This window comes from Triticum aestivum, chromosome 3D, assembly GCF_018294505.1.
Source record: "Triticum aestivum cultivar Chinese Spring chromosome 3D, IWGSC CS RefSeq v2.1, whole genome shotgun sequence".
Lineage (NCBI taxonomy): Eukaryota > Viridiplantae > Streptophyta > Magnoliopsida > Poales > Poaceae > Triticum > Triticum aestivum.
The window spans coordinates 592,106,365-592,121,283 of NC_057802.1; the positions used below are offsets into that span (position 1 = coordinate 592,106,365).

At 45.3% G+C, this 14,919-nt stretch overlaps 1 protein-coding gene and 1 pseudogene across 1 annotated transcript; both read left to right on the forward strand.

The window, feature by feature from the left end:
• The first annotated feature begins 3,384 nt into the window (after positions 1 to 3,384).
• Positions 3,385 to 3,919, forward strand: LOC123075732 (putative calcium-binding protein CML19). The gene has a single exon (XM_044498269.1). It carries the CDS (start codon positions 3,473 to 3,475, stop codon positions 3,917 to 3,919), a length of 447 nt encoding a protein of 148 aa, XP_044354204.1. The 5' UTR covers positions 3,385 to 3,472.
• A 2,353-nt stretch (positions 3,920 to 6,272) lies between these two features.
• On the forward strand, positions 6,273 to 7,149 carry LOC123075733 (calmodulin-like protein 6; annotated as a pseudogene).
• The last annotated feature ends 7,770 nt before the right edge of the window (positions 7,150 to 14,919 follow it).

The window sequence follows — 14,919 nt, forward strand, 5'->3', positions numbered from 1 at the left end:
CTATTATCATAATATACACTCGCATGATTGTATTATGAATCATGCTAGTTATACATTAAAATAATATTTAAGAGTAGATGTATATGTATGTATAATGACATGGAAAAAGTACACATTTAGTGAAAAATATCAAATAGGAAAATATAAAAAAGTTTAGTACAAATATATAAGAATGGTTAATTTTAACCGAATTAACTCACACACACGCGCACACCTGCCCACTCGCCTGATCGTGGCCAGAGTTTTGACAAAGTAATAATTAATCGAGCATGACCCGCCTTTCTTTTGCAAAAGAAAACATGCTAAATCATTTAACTAAACAAGAAGCACTCCGAGGAGAACATTATCAAGATGCATGGGAGCGCAGGATGGCCCCACCCTAATTTAAGCCAACAACTAATCATATAAGGCAACAAGAAATTGTTGCACCATCTTTAAATCGGGAAAAAGCAAACTTCCTGAAAGTGGGTGTGCAGATGACGCGAGTTAGCCTCCCACACTTCCTATGAGCCCACAAACTAGTACAACTGAACTTGAACCAGTTTACTATTTTTTTTTGCATTCATCAAAGTGCCCATCATAATCGCGGTGGGTCAGTTTTGTCCTTGTGCCACTTTGCAAAAAGACCAAGTGTCATGAGAGATAAATGGTGGAGATTTTATCTGGATCAGTGAACAAGCACTCCTCAGTTCAAATTTTACATCAGCAATGCGACCATGAATCTCTTCACATTCACCATGTACGTCGCTAAATCGCATATCATTCCAGTGTTAGACTGGATTTTGGTGGTATGATGAAAACGTTTTTTTGGCCTATAAAACCTAAATCCAACCATTAAATGAGTCGATTGTGGGTTGATTTTCTTAAAACTAATCATCAAAGTTATAGACAGCTAAAACAAGTCAAATCCATATTTATATGTAAAATTTCATCATGGGAAAGTAGAATATTGAACAAAAAAAATCCATTATTTACCTTTCCAACGAGAATTGTTGGCACACATTACAAAATTTAAGAGGCATGATCATCTCAAGATAAGATTTCTCGTGCCTACTACCTCTGTCTTGGTCTATTACTCCCCATCGTATTTTGGGTCAAAGTTTGACCACATATTTGACTAGCAAAATGTTAATGCATGTCATAACAAATTATATTGTTGGATTCATATTTGAATGTAGTTTTTAATGATATTATTTTTGTTATGTATAACTTCTATTTTATTACTTAAATTTATGGTAAAAAAAAACCAAAATACGAGGAGATTAGCAATCAAAATGGAGGTAGTAATAATTAAGATTATTTCCAGAGTTGAACTACCATTCTCTTGACATGATGCTAGGATATTCCGAACATGCCAAATTACACCATCTTCTTGTCAAATAAAATAATCTTGCCAAAAAATGTATGCCATCAAATTCACATGTGAAAAGTTCCAAATGTTGTAACTTCTATGACATATATGCATGTCATATGCTATTGGTCGAATAAATGCTTAAAGTAAATATTGGAATACTTATTAGGCCCTATAAACCCGAGTGGGGAGAGAAGGTCTGTATATGCATTGGCAAGGGCCCAGCTTGGATTGGGTCAGGTCAAACACAATGAACAATGTCAAATAGTTGGAAAATTGCTACAGTTAATGAAGGATTCACGGACCATGACTCGGGCCGATGCCCTAGGTGCCTAGGCCCAGTCTTGCCATGCTTACAGTTAAACACACATAATTGAATGCAATTAGATTAAGTTCAACACATAGCTTTCCAATTGTAATAATAATAAAACAAGCAATTTTGTTTGACTAAGAATTGGGACTACAATTCTAACTTGTACATTGTTTACTAGCTACTTAACATTTTTGCTAGGGAACATAAAAAATTTCTACTTATCTATAAATACACTATGTTCCCTAATTTTGGAGCTCTTTGATTGAATTGAATTGTTCAATTTTGGATCTGATTCATGATTTTGATTGACGTTCTTTTGAATTTGGTTCATGATTTTTATTCAGTTGAGGTATTCAATTTCGGATCTTGTTCACAATGTTCACTAGGTCAACTATTTCGATTGAGGTTTCTAATTTTGAATTTGGTTCATGATTTTGACGGAGCAAATGATTTCTCAAGTCAATCGGCAATCACCAACCTACAAAGACACTTGACTCCCATGCATCCTCTCATCACATGGCAAAAAAAATCGTCAACATGTGAAACCATATCATCAATATAGTACATGTGTTCGCGAGCACAAGAAACTTTCCCAAATGCATATTGATTGATTAGTAGAGAACACATAATCACACCTCTAGGAAGGGTCCACCAAAACACCGCATTATCAGAAAAGAAACATATACCATCATCTCCCTCATGCACCAAATGATAATTTTTTTTGTTAAAATCCTAACAACACAAACGGTGCAGCAAAGCACGCAACCTCTCTAGTACTTAGTTCTATGTCGGGTTGCCCCGTTTAGTTAGAGTTCATCCTTACTCAATTGTATGCAGAAATTTCAGTAGTTGTAGTGTAGGCCTTATAAACCAGATGGAGAAAGTACTACTCCCATATATTACGGGATGGAGGGAGTAGTATGTATATCTGTTTTCTTTTTTTTGAACAAAGTACGTATATCTGTTATTCTGTTAGTGTCAAAGTTTGCAGTTACCTGTCCCATTTCCTATTGGTCACCGCTTTGGCGTTTGCTTGTAACAGTAATATACTCCCTCCATTCCTAAATATAAGTCTTTTTAGAGATTTCAATAAATGACCACATACGAAGCAAAGTGAGTGAATCTATACTCTAAAATATGTCTATATACATCCGTATGTTGTAGTCCATTTGAAATGTCTAAAAAGACTTATATTTAGGAACGGAGGGAGTACTTACTAGATACATACTGAAAGCTGATTAACCGAGAATCAGCGGCCAGCTGGGTACTCATGCGGAAAGACCAAACATGATGGAACGGCCGGAACATGACTTGGTCGTCGCCGGCGGCGAGGCAGGTTTATTATATGTGCGCCCAGCATGCCGGGAGGGTGAGAATGACACGTCAAAGCTCCGGGAGCAGACACCGAATAACATATCAGCAGCAACCGACGGAAGCCTGGCTTGCATGGAATATTCTGTCACAAAAGGCCCATCCATGCAGGAGTATATATACTCCGATGTGCTCGTTCAACTTTGCAGTTTCCCTCCTGGACGACGGCTGAAAACGAATTGACACCGTCAACAGACCAGTTCCTCGGCCTCATCAATTCTTTCAATAATTTTGCCTTGAATCCATCAACACAACCGGCTAGCTGCACACTTGTACGTACTAGTGCGCCGCCTGTGTATATATACACGCATAGGCACTTGAGGCCAGGCACCAGAACCAGAAGCTAAGCTAGCGTTGCACTAATCCCAGGCTCCCAGCACATTAACACACTGCCACAGCCACTAATCTCAGGTGATCACCGAAGCAAGCAAGCGAAGATGGTGCACGCCGCGACGGCCGAGCGCTTCAGCAGCGTATTCTCCTCCTTCGACCGCGACGCCGACGGCAGGATCTCAGCGGCGGAGCTGCAGCTGTGCATGAAGGCGGCGCTAGGCGAGGACGTGTCGGCGGAGGACGCGGAGGCGCTCGTGGCGTCGGCCGACGCGGACGGAGACCGGCGGCTGAATGAGGAGGAGTTCCTCAGGCTGGTGGCGCGGCCGGAGACAGAGGCGGAGGAGGAGCGGTGCAGGGGACTCAGGGAGGCGTTCGCGATGTACGAGGTGAGGGGAGAAGGCTGCATCACGCCGGCGAGCCTGATGCGGATGCTCGCCAGGCTGGGGTCCGAGCAGGGCATCGAGGAGTGCCGCGCCATGATCCGCAGGTTTGATCTGAATGGAGATGGAGTGGTTTGCTTCGACGAGTTCAAGGTCATGATGGATGCGTAGCAGCTCTGTGTCCATCGGCCAGTCTACTGAATACTGATCCTGATACTTGGCTACCGTTTTAACCCGTACACAGTTTACTTGGTACTTAATCTTTTTTGCCAGAGAATATTGAACAGATTCATCTAATATTTGGCACTATGTTGGCTTGCTCCGTTTGGTTGGAGTAGTAGTGGCGTGGGTCTTATAAACCGAAATGGATAAAGTACTGATAGTACAATGTAGAGTTATCTGTTAGGGCATCTACGTCCGGCCGGTGCCGTCGGGACATGTTGTGTCATCCAACACGGGTTTGTATCTGTCCGCCGAGCGGTTCAGACGTGTTTTATTCCATAAACCAGAGACAAACGGGGGGCATCGCGTGTGTTCGCACCGCTGCCAAGCCCGTGTCTGACCGCCCTGGCCCACCAAAAACACCTCCCTCGCCCGCGCGCGCTTTCCATCTGAAACGCTCAGCTGCGCTCCATAGTGTCAATGCCGCGTTCATGCCCGTTCAAAGCTGACGCGGCCTCTCACTGGTGTCGGCATTGAATCGGCGCGCCCACCGAGAGAGTGTCGTCCGTACCGCTTTCTGATGCAGGTGATTGCTCTGTGTTCAAACGACACGACGGTCGTCCGTCCATCTGCTGCCCACCTTAATGACACACGGTTTTCGTGGCAGCTACAACGGCGCCACACATCTGTCCCTCTGCCGATCACCATTGTTATATAAACTGCTGCTCTGGTCCCTCTGCCGACCACCCATCTGGAACAGCTCGCGGCCGGCAGGATGATTGCACCGAACGCGAAGCTGCTCGAGCCCTACCACTCCTCCTGCGAGATCGGGCCCGCTAGCGGTATCGCCAACGTTAGGCGGAACTGGAGGCCGCCAGCAAGGAGTTTAGCAAGGCGATGGACGAGGTGTGGGGCATGACAGATGACGGGATGGAAGACATCGCCGGCTCCAGCGAGGCCGCACCCCGCCGACATGACCACGAAGCCGGCACGTCCGCGGGCGAAACCCGCAACGACGAAGAGTAGAGCACGGGGGGTCGCCGCCACTCGTCTCCCCTCCCTTTGAAGCCAAGCTTGATAGGCTCAACATCGTCGACCGATTAGTTTGCAGCGGACAGCTTCACCTTTCAGGGCTCCGGATGCCGAGGTTACGGAGGTGGAGCTGGAGAGCGCCGAGGCGGAATTGGAGAAGGCAAAGCATCAGTTCTCGAGGCTAATGGTCGAACACGGGGAACGGTATACGGCGATAATAGATTAGGCAAATTAATAATATCTCCAGAGCCGGAGGAGCACTGCTTTTAGTTGAAGTAAATGCGAAATATAATGAAATCTATCTTGTTTATATGAAATTCATCATGTTTATCTGAAATCCGGCCGTGTTTGAACAAATTTCGTTGGGTTAGTTCGAATTGTTGTCCAAATATATGCAGGCTCCTCCGGCAGGAAAGACCAATCATGATGGAACGGCCGGAACATGACTTGGTCGTGGCCGGCGGCAAGGCAAGTTTATTATATGCGCACCCTGCATGCTAGGAGGGTGGATAATGACAGGTCAACGCTCCGGGAGTAGACAGCGAATAACATATGAGCAGCAACTGACGGTAAAATTGATAAATTTGATCTCAAAGTGAAAGTATTTCACAAACTAAACTGTTTTTGAAAATATTTCACAGCGCTAACCCTTTTATGCAGCTCCCAACAGTAAGGCGCGGCACTGTACTGTGCAACTCATTACAGTTGGGCGCTGCATAGTGTAGTGCAACTCCTTACAGTTAGGCGTTGCACAGTGTGGCACATGTGTGTTAGGCGCTGCACAATAGAGTGCAGCACCTTGCTGTTAGGCGCTGTACATTAGGCGTCAACTGGGTAAAATACTTTCAAACATAGTTTAGTTTGTGAAATAGTTTCACCCGAAGGTCAAATTTATGTCTTTTGCCGCAACCGACGGAAGTCCCTGGCTGGCCTGGCCTGGCCTGCATGGAATAATATTCTGTCAAAAAGGCCTTGCATGCTCGATGTGCTCGTTCAACTTTGAGCTTTCAAAAAAACATCTGTCACAGAAGACCATGCATGCTCGACGACGGCTGAAAACGAATTGACACCGTCAACCGACCCGTTCCTCGGCCTCGTCAATTATTTCAATAATGATGCCTTGAATCCATCAACACTACTGGCTAGCTGCACGCTTGTACGTACTACACTTGTGCCGCCTGTATATATGCACACATAGGCACTTGAGGCCAAGACCAGAACCAGAAGCAATGCTATCTAGTAATCCCAGGCTCCCAGCACATTAACCCACGGTCGCACACTGCTAGCACAGTCACGAATCTCAGGTGATCACCGAATCAAGCAAACGAAGATGGTGCACGCCGCGACGTCCGAGCGCTTCAACGGCGTGTTCGCCTCTTTCGACCGCGACGCCGACGGCAGGATCTCAGCGGCGGAGCTGCGGCTGTGCATGAAGGCAGCGCTGGGCGAGGACGTGTCGGCGGAGGACGCAAGGCGCTCGTGGCATCGGCCGACGCCGATGGAGACCGACTGCTGGACGAGCAGGAGTTCCTCCGGCTGGTGGCGCGGCCGGAGACAGAAGAGGAGGAAGAGCGGTGCCGGGGACTGAGGAAGGCGTCCGCGATGCACGAGGCAGTAGCTCGCGAGCCACGCTCGGGCGACGCACGGGAGGCCGATGCGCTTCTCTCCTCATGCGAGCAGGGAGAGGCGCGTGCTCGCCCGCGTCGCCGAAAAATCGGCAGGAGGATTTCGGCTCACCTCCCGCCGAGTCCGTCCCTATTTAGCCCCCTCCCTCACCGTCCCAACTCCCGCCATCATTCTCCCTTCCTTCGACCTTTCCGGCCGACGCGCATCGGCACCGACGAGCAGGTAAGCGGCGCATCTTCATCGGCCGGCGGTCCACGGCGTCAGCGGTCCTTCACCAGCCGGCGGTGATCTTCTACGACTGTCCCCCCTCGTCCTCGAGCTGCAGCCATGGCCTTGTGAGTTCAATCCCCCTTTCTCTCTGTTCCTTCTAGCAAGATCTGAGCTGCAGCTAGGGTTTGATCTAGATGCATGGTTGATCAGTGGTCTGATCTGTGAGCTCATATGGTTGATTGCTATGTTGCGGTTGTAATTTATGGTATGGTTAGATGTTCAAGCATGTGGTAGGCTAGATTAGTAGTAGAGTTTGAAGTTGAACCTTGTGCTTGTGCTGATTCGTGCTTAGATCTGTGATTTGTAGCTATTGGTGGTCCATTTGTAGCATGCTGTTCGTTGTAGATGTATGTTGGTGCTCATAGATTTTCCGGTATGCTTAGTATGATACCGATGAACCATGTGCTTAGTATGATAGTAATGAAGCATGTGCTTGATATGATAGTGATGAACCAAGTACATGTATGCTCCTGCTTTCTTGGATTGTCCGGTATGTTGTGCGCTATGCTTACTGTCAATGCGTGCTACGATTGTAAGACATGACCACGCAGACGCAAGATCTTAGTCAGGCCCTTGTCCTGTCCGACAGCCAGTTTGCTCCATCGTTTGTCGAGGACTCGCAGCCTATGTCCGAGATGGCACCTGATTCAGGGGTGTTCGCGTCTGATTCTGTCTATATGCCAGTAGTGCTCGTTGAGCAAACTTCTGCTGCTGCTGTTGCTGCCGCTGCACTCAAGGTAGCAACAGCAAAGGCAAAGAAGGATGGTAGGTCGAACAATATGAAGTGGCAGCAGTTCATATCCACGTTCGTGCTGAACAAGATGTGTGAGCTCATCTCTAGTGGAGTTAATGAAGGAAACATGCCCTAGAGGCAATAATAAAGTTATTATTTATATTTCTTTATATCATGATAAATGTTTATTATTCATGATAGAATTGTATTAACCGGAAACTTAGTACATGTGTGAATACATAGACAAAACAGAGTGTCCCTAGTATGCCTCTACTTGACTACCTCGTTGATCAAAGATGGTTAAGTTTCCTAGCCATAGACATGTGTTGTCATTTGATGAACGGGATCACATCTTTAGAGAATTATGTGATGGACAAGACCCATCCGTTAGCTTAGCACTATGATCGTTTAGTTTGTTGCTATTGCTTTCTTCATGACTTATACATGTTCCTATGACTATGAGATTATGCAACTCCCGAATACCACAGGAACACTTAGTGTGCTATCAAACGTCACAACGTAACTGGGTGATTATAAAGATGCTCTACAGGTGTCTCCGGTGGTGTTTGTTGAGTTGGCATAGATCGAGATTAGGATTTGTCACTCCGATTGTCGGATAGGTATCTCTGGGCCCTCTCGGTAATGCACATCACTATAAGCCTTGCAAGCAATGTGACTAATGAGTTAGTTGCGGGATGATGCATTACGGAATGAGTAAAGAGACTTGCCGGTAACGATATTGAACTAGGTATGACGATACCGACGATCGAATCTTGGGCAAGTAACATACCGATGACAAAGGGAACAACGTATGTTGTTGTGCGGTTTGACCGATAAAGATCTTCGTAGAATATGTAGGAGCCAATATGAGCATCCAGGTTCCGCTATTGGTTATTGACCGGAGACGTGTCTCGGTCATGTCTACATAGTTCTCGAACCCGTAGGGTCCGCACGGTTAACGTTCGAAGAACGATTTGTATTATGAGTTATGTGATTTGATGAACGAAGTTTGTTCAGAGTCCCGGATGAGATCACGGACATGACGAGGAGTCTCGAAATGTTAGAGACGTGAAGATCGATATATTGGAAGGCTATATTCGGACATCGGAAAGGTTCTGAGTGGTTCGGGTATTTTTTGGAGTACCGGAGAGTTACGGGAATTCGTCAGGGGGAAGTATTGGCCCTTCATGGGCCTTAGTGGAAAGGAGGGAAGGGCCACAAGGGGAGGCCTCCCCCGCCCCCATGGGCTGGTCCGAATTGGACTAGGGCTAGGGGGGCCGGTCCCCCCTTTCCTTCTCTTCTTCCTCTCCTTCCTTCTTCTCCTACTTGGACTAGGAAAAGGGGAAACCTACTCTTACTAGGAGTAGGAATCCCCCCCTTGGGCGCGCCCCTTGTGACCGGCCCTCCTCCTCCTCCCCTCCTTTATATACGGGGGAGGGGGCACCCCATAGACACAAGATTTGTCTTAGCCGTGTGCGGTGCCTTCCTTCACAGTTTTCCACCTCGGTCATATTATCGTAGTGCTTAGGCGAAGCCCTGCGTCGATAACTTCATCATCACCGTCACCACGCCGTCGTGCTGATGGAACTCTCCCTCGGCCTCAACTAGATCAAGAGTTCGAGGGAACGTGTGCAGATCGCGGAGGTGCCGTGCATTCGGTACTTGGATTGGTTGGATCGCGAAGACATTCGACTACATCAACCGCGTTACTAAACGCTTCCGCTTTCGGTTACGAGGGTACGTAGACACACGCTTCCCGCTCGTTTCTATGCTTCTCCTAGATATATCTTGCGTGATCGTAGGAAATTTTTGAAATACTACGTTCCCCAACAGTGGTATCAGAGTCAGGTCTATGCGTAGATGTTATATGCATGAGTAGAACACAAAGAGTTGTGGGCGATAATATTCGTACTGCTTACCAGCATGTCATACTTTGATTCGGCGGTATTGTTGGATGAAGCGGCCCAGACCGACATTACATGACCGCGTTCGTGAGACTGGTTCTACCGTCGTGCTTTGCACACAGGTGGCTAATGGGTGTCTGTTTCTCAAACTTTAGTTGAATCGAGTTTGACTACGCCCGGGTCCTCGTTGAAGGTTAAAACATCACACTTAACGAAAAATCGGTGTGGTTTTGATGTGTTGGTAAGAACGGTTCTTGCTAGAAGCCCGTAGCAACCACGTAAAACTTGCAACAACAAAGTAGAGGACGTCTAACTTGTTTTTGCATGGTTAGCTGTGATGTGATATGGTCAAGACTTGATGATATATAAATTGTTGTATGAGACGATCATGTTTTGTAACAGTTATCGGCAATTGGCATGAGCCATATGGTTGTCGCTTTATTGTATGAAATGCAATCACCATGTAAATGCTTATGCCTCTTGCAATATCTATCTTCCTTATTTGGTATGTACTTGCAAACCCAATGCACTCCATAAAAATTGACATGTTTATAGGAGACATTTTCATCATAATTAGTGCAATTATCATTAGTACTATGGATATTCAAGGAGTTCATACTAACAACATTGCAATCATGCTCATCATTCAAAGATTTAGTGCCAAACATTTTAATGCATTCTTCTTCTAACACTTCGGCACAATTTTCCTTTCCATCATACTCACGAAAGATATTAAAAAGATGAAACGTATGTGGTAAACTCAATTCCATTTTTTTGTAGTTTTTTTATAAACTAAACTAGTGATAAAACCTTCAAGCACTCACCTCCCCGGCTCTTGATGTCTACTACACAACCTTCTTCTTGTAGACGTTGTTGGGCCTCCAAGTGCAGAGGTTTGTAGGACAGTAGCAAATTTCCCTCAAGTGGATGACCTAAGGTTTATCAATCCGTGGGAGGCGTAGGATGAAGATGGTCTCTCTCAAGCAACCCTGCAACCAAATAACAAAGAGTCTCTTGTGTCCCCAACACACCCAATACAATGGTAAATTGTATAGGTACACTAGTTCGGCGAAGAGATGGTGATACAAGTGCAATATGGATGGTAGATAAAGGTTTTTGTAATCTGAAAATATAAAAACAGCAAGGTAACTATTGATAAAAGTGAGCGAAAACGGTATTGCAATGCGTTGAAACAAGGCCTAGGGTTCATACTTTCACTAGTGCAAGTTCTCTCAACAATAATAACATAACTGGATCATATAACTATCCCTCAACATGCAACAAAGAGTCACTCCAAAGTGACTAATAGAGGAGAACAAACGAAGAGATTATGGTAGGGTACGGAACCACCTCAAAGTTATTCTTTTCGATCAATCCATTGGGCTATTCCTATAAGTGTCACAAACAGCCCTAGAGTTCGTAGTAAAATAACACCTTAAGACACACATCAACCAAAACCCTAATGTCACCTAGATACTCCAGTGTCACCTCAAGTATCCGTGCGTATAATCATACGATATGCATCACACAATCTCAGATTCATCTATTCAACCAACAATAGAACCTCAAAGAGTGCCCCAAAGTTTCTACCGGAGAATCAAGACGAAAACGTGTGCCAACCCCTATGCATAGGTTCATGGGCGGAACCCGCAAGTTGATCACCAAAACATACATCAAGTGGATCAATAGAATACCCCATTGTCACCACGGGTATCCCACGCAAGACATACATCAAGTGTTCTCAAATCATTAAAAGACTCAATCCGATAAGATAACTTCAAAGGGAAAACTCAATCCATTACAAGAGAGTAGAGGGGGAGTAACATCATAAGATCCATTTATAATAGCAAAGCTCGCGATACATCAAGATCGTATCACCTCAAGAACACGAGAGAGAGAGAGAGATCAACAAACACATAGCTACTGGTACATACCCTCAGCCCCGAGGGTGAACTACTCCCTCCTCGTCATGGAGAGCGCCGGGATGATGAAGATGGCCACGGGTGATGGATCCCCCCCTCCGGCAGGGTGCCGGAAGAGGGTCCTGATTGGTTTTTTGTGGCTACAGAAGCTTGCGGCGGCGGAACTCCCGATCTATTCTGTTCTCCGAAGGTTTTAGGGTATATGGGAATATATAGGCGAAAGAAGTCGGTAAGGGGAGCCACGAGGGTGGAGGGCGCGCCCAGGGGGGTGGGCGCGCCCCCTGCCTCGTGCTCTCCTCGTTGATCCCCTGACGTGCACTCCAAGTCTCCCGTATTGCTTTCTTTCCAAAAATAACTTTTCCGAAGGTTTCATGCCGTTTGGACTCCGTTTGATATTCCTTTTCTGCGAAACACTGAAACAAGGGAAAAAACAGAAACTGGCACTGGGCTCTGGGTCAATAGGTTAGTCCCAAAACTAATATAAAAGTGCATAGTAAAGCCCATAAAACATCCAAGATGGATAATATGATAGCATGAATACTTCATAAATTATAGATACGTTGGAGACATATCAATGATCGGGTGTGATAAGCTCTACGTCCACATACAACGGGTGCAAGCCAGTTTTGCACACGCAGAATACTCGGGTTAAACTTGACGAGCCTAGCATATGCAGATATGGCCTCGGAACACTGAGACCGAAAGGTCGAGCGTGAATCATATAGTAGATATGATCAACATAGTGATGTTCACCATTGAAAACTTCTCCATCTCACGTGATGATCGAATATGGTTTAGTTGATATGGATCACGTGATCATTTAGATGACTAGAGGGATGTCTATCTAAGTGGGAGTTCTTAAGTAATATGATTAATTGAACTTTAATTTATCATGAACTTAGTCATGATAGTATTTGCATAACTATGTTGTAGACAATAGCTCGCGATGTAGCTCCCCGTTTATTTTTTGATATGTTCCTAGAGAAAAACTATGTTGAAAGATGATAGTAGAAATGCTGCGGACTAGGTCCGCAATCTGAGGATTATCCTCATTGTTGCACAGAAGAATTATGTCCTTGATGCACCGCTAGGTGACGGACGTATTGCAGGAGCAGATAACAGACATTATGAACGTTTGGCAAGCTCGGTATGATAGTTTAGTGCACCATGCTTTACGGCTTAGAACTGGGACTTCAAAAATGTTTTGAACGCCACGGAGCATATAAGACATTCCAAGAGCTGAAATTGGTATTTCAGACTCATACCCGAGTCGAGAGGTATGAGACCTTTGACAAGTACTTTGCCTACAAGATGGGGGAGAATAGCTCAACCAGTGAGCATGTGCTCAGATTGTCTGAGTACTACAATTTCTTGAATCAAGTGGGAGTTAATCTTCCAGATAAAATAGTGATTGACAGAGTTCTCTAGTCACTATCACCAAGTTACTGGAACTTCGTGATGAACTATAATATGCAAGGGATGACAAAAACGATTCCCGAGCTCTTCGCGATGCTGAAATCGACGAAGGTAGAAATCGAGAAAAGCATCAAATGTTGATGGTTGACAAGACCACTAGTTTCAAGTAAAAGGGCAAGGGAAAGAAAGGGAACTTCAAGAAGAATGATAAGCAAGTTGCCACTCCCATGAAGAAGCCCAAAGCTAGACCCAAGCCTGGTACTGAGTGCTTCTACTGCAAAGAAAATGGTCACTGGAAGTGGAACTGCCCTAGATACTTGGCGGATAAGAAGGATGGCAAAGTGAACAAAAGTATATTTGATATACATGCTATTGGTGTGTACTTTACTAGTGTTCATAGCAACCCCTCAGTATTTGATGCTGGTTTAGTTGCTAAGAGTAGTAACTAAAACAGGAGTTGCAGAATGAACACACACTAGTTATGGGCGAAGTGACGATGTGTGTTGGAAATTATTCCAAGGTTGATAAGATCACCATCGCACACTCCCTCTACCTTCGAGATTAGTGTTGGACCAAAATAAATGTTATTTGGTGTCTGCGCTGAGCATGAATATGATTGGATCATGTTTATTGCAATACGGTTATTCATTTAAGTCAAAGAATGATTGTTGTTCTGTTCACATGAATAAAACCTTCTATGGTCATACACTTAATATAAATGGTTTATTGAATCTCGATCGTAATGATACACATATTCATAATATTGATGCGAAAAGATGCAAAGTTGATAATGATAGTGCAACATATTTGTGGCACTGCCGTTTAGGTCATATTGGTGTAAAGCGCATAAAGAAACTCCATGCTGATGGGCTTTTGGAATCATTTGATTATGAATCACTTGATGCTTGCGAACCATGCCTCATGGGCAAGATGACTAAGACTCCGTTCTCCGGAACAATGGAGCGAGCAACAGACTTGTTGGAAATAATACATACTGATGTATGCAGTCCGATGAGTGTTGAGGCTCGCGGCGGGTATCATTATTTTCTAACCTTCACAGATGATTTGAGCAGATATGGGTATATTGTTGGGGAACGCGACAGAAAACAAAAAAATTCTGACCTATGCACCAGCCCAGGACCACTATGGACACTGCATACATGGTTTGATCTTTTTCGCTACCGACTCGTAGCGCAGCGGAAGTAGAGTCGATGACGAACGGCAGTGCAGATCCCCGCAGCTAGGACTTACAACCTCCCAACCGCGAGGATGTATACCCTCATCCGCCCCACGGATAGCCCTCCGGGAGGCGGTCGGACAGTCCCTCGGACGGTGTCGCGGACAGCCCTTCGGGAGGACCCTCAAAACTCGGACGGTCACTCGGACAGCCCTTCGGGAGGATTCACAGAACTCGGACCGTCACTTGGACAGCCCTTCGGGAGGCACTCTCAAAACAGCCCCTCGGGCAAAAGGATCGAAACTAGGACCTCTCTACGGGGTTGCACACATACGGTGTCATCTATCCGGCAGGGCTTCGCCGTCCAGAACTAGTTCCTGCCGGAACCCAGACAGCCTTACGGCTCTACGAAACTCTTTTTGTGGGAGGGAGAGAAGAAGCCAGATAATGCATGGCATGTGTATGAGATCAAGGGATGATCCTTTAGGCAGCCCCCTCCACCCTATTTATAGGCCAAGCCCAAGGGTGGCTTCTCCAAGAAGCGAAGGGGGGAAATACCAAAAAGGCCCTCAAGGTGGCTTCACCAAGAAGCCAAGCAAAAAGCACTTTCACTATTCATGACGACATTTTTCAGCATCCGTTCGAACTGAAAATATTTATGTGGGCTCAGAACATTTCCAGTACCCACTAAAATAATTTTCAACGCGTTCCGAAACAATTTCGGTTTAGTGATTTTCATCTGCGAAAAGCAAACAAGAATGCGTTTTCACTATTCATGAAGAAAATTTTTTGCGTCCATTAAATCCGAAAATATTTCTGTGGGTCTTAGAATAATTCCAATACCCACTAAAATGACTTTGGATTCGTTCTGAAAAAAATTCACATTAGTGAATTTCATCTGCGAAAAACAACCAAAGTGGTACCGGCAG

Coding starts and splice junctions, on each gene's coding strand:
- LOC123075732 (XM_044498269.1), top strand. CDS start 3,473: ATGGTGCACGCCGCGACGGCCGAGCGCTTCAGCAGCGTATTCTCCTCC.